The sequence below is a fragment of the Triticum urartu genome, chromosome 3 (genome assembly GCF_003073215.2).
Source record: "Triticum urartu cultivar G1812 chromosome 3, Tu2.1, whole genome shotgun sequence".
NCBI lineage: Eukaryota > Viridiplantae > Streptophyta > Magnoliopsida > Poales > Poaceae > Triticum > Triticum urartu.
Genome location: NC_053024.1, coordinates 4,761,573 through 4,770,056, shown reverse-complemented (window position 1 = coordinate 4,770,056; position 8,484 = coordinate 4,761,573). Strand labels below are relative to the sequence as shown.

At 44.0% G+C, this 8,484-nt stretch overlaps 1 protein-coding gene across 1 annotated transcript; it reads right to left on the bottom strand.

Annotated features, from left to right (window-relative positions):
* Positions 1-5,092: 5,092 nt before the first annotated feature.
* On the bottom strand, positions 5,093-5,681 carry LOC125547498. Its single transcript, XM_048711353.1, has 2 exons — positions 5,534-5,681; positions 5,093-5,420 (listed from the first exon to the last, which is right to left on the bottom strand). The coding sequence occupies exons 1-2, from the start codon at positions 5,646-5,648 to the stop codon at positions 5,200-5,202; spliced, it is 336 nt and encodes a 111-aa protein (XP_048567310.1). The 5' UTR covers positions 5,649-5,681; the 3' UTR covers positions 5,093-5,199.
* Positions 5,682-8,484: the final 2,803 nt, after the last annotated feature.

Below are 8,484 nucleotides of genomic sequence, written 5' to 3'. Positions count from 1 at the left end.
ATTCGATGTCTCTTGTGGTTGTGGCTGGGTTACTCATCCTAGTTAAGTACTCGGACAGCAACGACAAGTGTGTCAAGTCAACAGATTCTCTGGACATCTTGATTAACCAAATGTAATCACGATCTTCGATGCCGCCATTGAAAGTCTAGCTAATACTGCTCGGAAGTCAAGAGCTCAAAGTCGTCTCTGCCGACACTCAATCTTTGGTGTCAGTGCATCTCAATCCAAGTTGCAGGCTTGAACCGGTCAATCTTTGGTGTTAGTAACATAGAATTCGAGGCATGCATGCATGGCCACGAAAACGCACATGCTACAGTGAAATTATTTCCTCTAAAAAATCAGCCGCGCCGTTCGTAGGTCTGCGTTGCACCAGCTACAGTATAATTAAAAGGACATCGCAATATAAACAAGAAGATCAGAGTGCGTAGCGGAAGCATGGTGGGCTCATAACCCACAGGTCCCAGGATCGAAACCTGGCTTTGCTAATTTTTTTTAATTTGATTATTTGGCTGTGAAGTCCATTTTCCAAGTTGGGAGCAACTAGTTAACCAGCGCTTCTTCGGGAGCCTCGCAACGATCAGCGCCACTTGGCGCGCTCTCAGCAATTCACCACGTGTCGCACTCTGGACGCTCCCTCAGATTTTATTTTTCCGCACGCGTTTTCGGCTTTTTAAACGGTTTTTTTACATTCTGGTTTTTGCCGGTCTTCCTTAGCTTCTCGACCAAAAAAAATCGAAAAAAAAAATTTACACGAAAAAATGCGTTTTTCTTTTTTTCCCTTTCGCGAAAAGTCACGGTTTTTCTTCCGCGAGAGGCACGGTTGTGCTTTAGCGAAAGTCACGGCCGTGCCTTTCGAAAACAAAAAAAATGCACGTTTCCTATTTTTTTTTTCTTTCGCGAAAAGTCACGGTTTTTCTTCCGCAATAGGCACGGTTGTGTTTTCGCGAGAGTCACGGCCTTGCCTCTCGAAAAGGGAAAAAATACGTGTTTTCTATTTTTTTTTCTTTCGCGAGAGTCACGGTTTTGCTTCCGCGAGAGGTACGGTTGTGCTTTCGCGAGAGTGACGTCCGTGTCTCTCGGAAAGGGAAAAAAATACGCGTTTTCTGTTTTTTTTCTTTCGCGAGAGTCACGGTTTTGCTTTCGCCAGAGGCACGGTTGTGCTTTTGCGAGAGTCACGGGCGTGCCTCTTTCGGAAAGGAAAAAAACGCGTTTTCTGTTTTTTTTTTCTTCCACGAGAGTCACGGTTTTGCTTTCACGAAAGGCACGGTTGTGATTTCGCGAGAGGCACTGGCGTGCCTCTTTCAGAAAGGGAAAAAAAACGTGCTCCCGGTTTGGTTTTTTCGTCTGGTTTTTTCATGAAAAAAAAGTTCGTCAAAACCTATTAACATGGGATCTAGTTTTGAAGATCTCGACGCGAGGAATCCAATGGTGAAAATGGTTTGAGATTTGGACGCACGGTTTAAGGGATAAAACGTTTTGAATAAACGGATCTACGAAAAAAGGGAAAACTCCCAGGTTGCGACAAGTGACGCGCTGCATGTGTGCCACTTGTCGTGACCTGGAAAGGTGGAGTGTTCTTTGCAACGAGTATTCCTTAATTAGTGATTTCGGGCTTTGACTGTTTATGTGCTCGTGTTCTTTCAAACTGGGCTTCGCTATTTCTGTTAGGCCCATTACTTTGTTTTCAATCAATTTGGTCACTGTTTTTCTGCTGGAACACCAGGTTCACTTTGCAAAAAAATTCAAGCCGTGAATTTCTAAACATTTCTTTGTAAGTTTCTCAAATAAAAAAGAACTTTGTAGGACTGATGATGTTAGTGGCCATCGAGGACTTTATCGTTTTTTCTCCTAGTGCTCCTCCCTCTTCCTAGGACCCTGACGTGTACAACTAAGAACGTATTTTTTTCGGGGGTAAAAGGATTTTATTCCATAACAATAGGGATACAATCAAGTGGCACAAGTTCCTCCACACATGGTAGATTCCTACCAGCAGTAGTACTCTCCGTACGACTATAAAACGCCAGCCGATCTGCAACCCTATTTTGATCACGTTTAATCTTCGACGGAATAAACTCCCTTTCACCCATAAGACGATGGATCTCAGCAACTAGATGTCCATAAGCGGAACGAGAAAGACTGTCATCCTTCAACGATCGCAAAGCTTCTGAGGAGTCGGACTGAACAATCACCGGTCCTTCCGAGTGTTGAATAGCCAAGGCCATGCCTTGCATTAAGGCGTGTATCTCAGCCTCGAGAGCGTCATTGCAATTGAAGATGCACCTGTAAGCTGCAAATATAACACTCCCATCAGACCGCCGTAGGATCATACCCGCGGCCGCGGACCCGTCTGAGCTATCAAATGCTCCATCTACTGATAAGGCCACACACCCCACCGGAGGCTTCGGCCATGGTTCAGGTGTAGCTTCAGGTCGCTGTTTTACCGGGGCTTCCTCCCTCATTGGCATCTTTCCTTTCATGATCTCCTCGGTCGAGTATTTCCGAGCCTGATGTAGAGAAGACATGTAGCTCCGTAAATACTCCGTTGTCACTTCCACCGATGGCACTGCTTTACCATGAGTTAAATCAGACCGTAAAGACCATATCCTCCATATTAACATGATAATACAATCTCGCGTGACAGTGCAGCAGAAGATTTAACAGCCACTCATTGCCAGACTCCTGTAATAACGTTGGATCAGGGAGCTCCCAAACCTGGCGCATCGCCATCCAAATTTGACGAGCATGTCCGCAAGTCACCAACGCGTGGAAGCTCGACTCTTTCTCCGTCCCACAAAGAGGACATGTATCGCGCGTCGCAATATGCCGATATTTCTTGCATCCGTTCGTCGCCAGTGCTCCAGTCACAGCTTTCCAGGCAAGGATGCGCATCTTAAGAGGAATCTTGGCCTCCCAGACCCTCCGCCAGATCGGGCGCTGGCCATCCGGAGAAGAACTTGACGCGGCCACTCCCATGTGCATATGGCCAGTTGCGAGCCGATACACACTCTTCACGGTGAACCTTCCACTCTTCTCCGGGAACCAAGCAAGAAAGTCTTTCCCCCCTGTTAGGAGATGTCCGAATCTTCAAAATTTCACGGACATCCATGTCCCAAAAGTATTGCCGGAGCCGCTGTACGTTCCAAGCGCCAGACTCCTCGAGGAAATCTGCCACCCAGTTATACCTGCAAGTACCCTTCAGGGTGATAGGCTTAAAGTCGTGCCCCCTCGGGATCCATGCATCTCTCCAAGTTTTTGTCAAAGACCCGTTGCCCACCCTCCAAATCAGGCCCTTCTTGAGCAGCTCCAAGCCATGTGTGATGCCTCTCCACACAGCTGACGAAGATGTAGGGAACACTGTGTCCAACAAGTTCCCATTAGGATAATACTTAGCCCGAAGCAAGCGAGCACATAAGCTATTAGGGCTGTCCAGTAATCTCCACGCTTGTTTAGCAAGCAAAGCTTGATTAAAAGCTCTCATGTCTCAAAACCCCATACCTCCCATATTCTTGGGTAGTATCATCTTTTCCCAACTGAGCCATGCCATCTTCCTTTTTCCATTTTCCACACCCCACCAATATTGTCTCATCATCCGTGTGAGATCATCACAAACTGAAGCAGGAAGACGGAAAACACTCATGACATAGGTTGGTATTGCTTGCGCGACAGCCTTTATTAGAATCTCCTTGTTGCCTGACGATACATACTGCTCGCTCCAGTCAACAAGTCTCTTCCGTAATCTTTCTTGAACAGTCTCAAATTGTCCTTTATGCATTCTACCTTCCGGGGCCGGTAAGCCCAAGTATTTAGGCTCAAAAACCTGCTGAGTAATTTCCAGAATATGTTTCACTTCGTCCGCCACCGACTGCATGCAACGTATTGAAGTAGTGTTAGTTTCAATTTATAGTATCTCTTTATCAAACCGAAAGAAATAACCATATATACAAATGTCGGTTGAGTAGAACTCCTTGCGCCATGAGACAGAGAGTATCTACTAGTACTACTGCTGTTTGTAAGTTTTTTTTAGGGCAACTGCTGTTTGTAAGTGCTACCGCGATACCAAAAAAAGATTAAGGTATGAAACAACTATCGAAACTTCTATAGAAGTGTTAGTTTCAATTTATAGTATCTCTTTATCAAACCGAAAGAAATAACCATATATACAAATGCCGGTTGAGTAGAACTCCTTGCGCCATGAGATAGAGAGTATCTGCTAGTACTACTGCTGTTTGTAAGTTTTTTTTTTAGGGCAACTGCTGTTTGTAAGTGCTACCGCGATACCAAAAAAAGATTAAGGTATGAAACAACTATCGAAACTTCTATAGAAGTCGACAATATAGGCATCTATCATACAACAAAATTACGAAGTTTAATTTGCATACTGAGAGCAAAAAAACAGGCCAATTCTGCCATGGATAAAAAATGCAATCCAATTTTTGTTGTGATGAGTAACTACTAGAAATAGTATGTCTTCTTTGCTGCTTAGATATAGACCAAATTGGATGTGAGTTTCCTTTGGCAGGATACACACACATCCTGTTGTCCAGTCCCTACAAGACTTGTTGTGTATTTATGATTTCATATCGTGTTGGTCAATGTTCACTACACTGCATATGTGCATTGTTGCTATTTCTCTTTCTTTATTTTTGAAAAAAACCTTCCCCGTAAATTAATTAATTAAAAGGTCTACATGATCATTCGTCATATGGCACCATTTGATCTATTATAAAAACTGAATTTTGCAATCTCATGTGCCAGCACATTGGCCTGACGATTGATCTTTGTGATCTTAAAAATATAAAAGCCTAGTGATGCCCAGATTCCTTCTTCAGATCGACAATAGGTGACCTGTTAAGATTTTCATTTGCAAGGAAGCCACAAAAGAACAATCATCTTCAAAAAATAATGGACTTGTTAAGGGTGATACTGATATATATCGAAAAAATTTGACAAAAAAGGAATTAAAAAATAACGAACTTGTTGCTTTTGGGAAAATACGGCAATCTTGCTGGAGAGGAAAATCTTTAAATTTAGAAATTATATTTCATGATGAGTCTGAGCTCTGAAAATACAAAGCCAGTGATAGCCCCAAACTTTGTTGAATCAGGCAATAGTCTCTCCACTCCAAGGCTCCAAGCCCGTGGGGCACTATCGCCCGCATCTCCTCGTCTCATCAGGTAGCTAGACTCCAGTGGAAGTTGTTCAGTTCCTCCAGCCGTGCAGGTACTTGCAGCGTGGCCGCGGGTGCGAGTTCTCATGATGTGGCGGCGCAAGTGCCGGCGGCGGTGCCAGAGCGTCGCTGCCACCGCTACCACCGCCGCTGCCGCTGCTGCCACCGCCCTGGCGTATCGGCGGCCCGGGCTGGGGTGGCGTCGGTGAGTATACTGGTACACGCCCCCCGGACGGAAAACTATAGGCTGCACCTGCATGAACACCACCATCGCATGCAAATCACACAACTAGCGCTATGCATGGACATCAACTCCAAACACACACAAAACAGCAGGACTGGTCGGCAAACACACCACACGGTTACCTTGGTCGGCGGCGTCAGAGGATGGTAGCAGCAGGGAGCAGGAGCATAGGATCACCAGGAGGATTGGCACCGCGTGTGCAAGCGAGGACGAAGAAGAAGATCCCTTCATTTTCATTACCGATCGATGTCAAAGCTTCTTCTCTTCACGGACTAGACAGCTCTCTGACCAAATGGCAGTGGCACTAATCACGTTACTTATACTACTCCTGTCAAATCTCAAATGGCAGTGGCATTAATCAATGGGAGTAGCCTGCCAAAACTATAGATGGAAACGAGTGGTTCTAGGGCACGTACATGCACGACTCATCTTGGGTCCGAATCCTATGCCAGAGCCTTGTTCATTCCAAGATGTCGGGGGTCGATCCATCGAGAAGCTATAGTCGCAGGCTTGAACAGGTCAAGCAAAGCTGCTGTGGATCGAAGTGTAAAAAAAATAAGACCAACCTAAGGGCTAACCCTCGTTGGCACTTTTTTATAGAAGAAACTCAGTGAGCACCGCGCGTCCGAGCCGGGACTCGAACTCGGATGGGCTGGCAGCAGGGACGAAGCTAGAAAAATTTGGCACTGGTGTCATGTTTTGTCCACTCTAATGCAAACTATAGCAGCGCAACATACATAATGTTGGAGTGCGGCATATAGAGATAAAGTATACAATGATTCCATAATATTATTATTACATTAAAAAAGTCATACCGAGTATAGGCCGAGCGAAGTCTTAAAGCCCAAGGTTAACTTAGAGTACTTCAATTGTTACTTTCTGAAAAGGATGAACAAAAGACATATTATATTCACAACAATGTTACGAAAAAAAGACAATAAATAAATATCATTAAGCAAAAATATAAAATGACATGAGGCTCACATTTTATAACTTCCTTTCTCAAGCTTCCATCTTCTTAAATACATCAATTACATCATCATTTGTAACTGTAGAAAATATATCTTTCCCCACATAGCAAATCAAGCACTCATTCATGAACTCGTCACTCATTTTGTTGCGCAAAACACTTTTTGCAGTATTCATTGCTGAAAAGCGTCTCTCCACTGACGTTGTGGCAACCGTCAAAATTTGCACCAAGTTTAGAAGTTGATACACCAAAGGAAAGACAAGATGCTTCCTAGTGCCCACCAACACTTCAGCAAGATCATCAATGCCATCCAAATTGGCAAATCTTTGGTCCGCTCGGACATTGTTAATGCAACTCCAAAGTTCATGGGCAAGATAAATCAGTTGTGTTGAATTGAAATCAGCAGGATATAACTATGCTAACTTCAATAAACTCTTCAAATTAAAAACAGCAAATGAGTTTTTTGGGTTGAAAGAAGCCATGTGAATAAGCAATGAATAATTTACTTCATGGAATCTTTCATTGAACTCCCGAAGTTGCCGATCAATAACAGAATTAAGACACACTATTTTTTTTGCGGGAATTAAGACACACTATTTGGTAATGATGGAGGTTTGTTATATTGGGTCTTTATTGTGGTGTACATTGGTTCTTGTACCCTATAAGGTCCTCTAGTTAAATATCTCCGTCTGATCTTGTGTTACTTCTTAGGATTCTTAGTGTACTGTGATATTCTTTTTTCGATCACCTGGATCAGGAGGAAGATCATCCAAATTTATTTCTGTTGGAACAGTAGTACTAATGCTTGATACATGAGTATGATCTTGTCTAAATCTAAGTGACCTTGAAGTCCCTACTGCAACTACTAGTAGTGGCCGTTTCCACAAAAATCTGTCCATAACCTCCTAGTCGTACATGAATCAAGGAAGAGAACAGCAAAATTTCTAATTAGTCCAGTTACAAAATTTGGTCTAAAGGCTGAAGGTAATACACATGCGTGTCACGAGGCATACCTGGGAAGAGTCGATCTAGGCTTGGTGGATTAGCACCAGATTATGCCGCAACTCGACCGGTGTCCACAGATTAGATCAAAATCCCTCAGATTCATGGGCTCGTCTCTCTGTAATTCCACCAGGCGGCACCTGCAAGGAATTATCACATGGGAAAGGGATTGAGAGGAGGCGATGAGACGAAGAGACAGAAACTCGTGCGCATACAACAGCGTATCTGCGTATAGGAAATTAAGGAATTAAGAATGAGTGCTTTTGGGCTGTGTGGAACGACCGCATAGCTTTTTTATGATTGTGGGCTTCTACGGCTGGGCTGGAATTAGGCTGCGCTTTGGGCTTCTCCGGCCGGGCTGGGGTCAATCATTTTTTTGGGCTGGGGTCAAAGACAAATCCTATTAACAAGATTACTTCATGTTACAATCGGCACTGGTGTCAATTGACACCAGTCCTTACACGGGAGCTCCGTCCCTGGCTGGCAGCAACCTCAGCTGCCCAGCCAACGGTCGACGAGAAAGAGTAAATTCCACTATGAACAGGCAGGTATTTGTGATGCATGGACGGATTGAACTGGAGTACATTCTTTTTTGCTTGCCTGTTTGTGACAGATTTTGAACACATATGGCTATATGTCGAACAAGGGCCCATCATGTAAGAAACACTTCAAATACTAAAATGTGGTTCGAAGTGGAATAGTTGCGTGCAAAGTTTGGTTCAAAGTGGTATATAAAATAAAATGGCGGTTGTACCTTTCATTGTTGCTAACACAAATATTTGTGTGGTTTGCCTTCTCCTATGCACGGATATGCTCTAATTGAGCATCAGACGGAACTGAGCTTCTTCCACAGATAATAAGTGTTGACTGCCCATTTAGTAATGGCCATGTCAAACGAAGAAACACATGTATCACATGTCCTTTTGCTTGCCTTATCGCAATTTGACGGTCGCCCTTGTCTTTTCATACAAGTTTCAGGTAGTTGTATGACATTTTCAGGTCCCTCCTTTGGTGGACGGAGCCGTGTTTGCTGTTCAAGTTTGGCTTGCAAGTTTCAGACAATTGTAGCCGTTGGCGGTGGGTTGGAATGTTTGTGCTGAC

Excerpts from the sequence above, each read along its gene's own strand:
- LOC125547498 (XM_048711353.1), bottom strand. The coding sequence starts at position 5,648 with ATGAAAATGAAGGGATCTTCTTCTTCGTCCTCGCTTGCACACGCGGTG. Across the intron at positions 5,421-5,533 it reads CTCTGACGCCGCCGACCAAG|GTGCAGCCTATAGTTTTCCG; the intron begins GTAACCGTGTGG and ends GTGTTCATGCAG.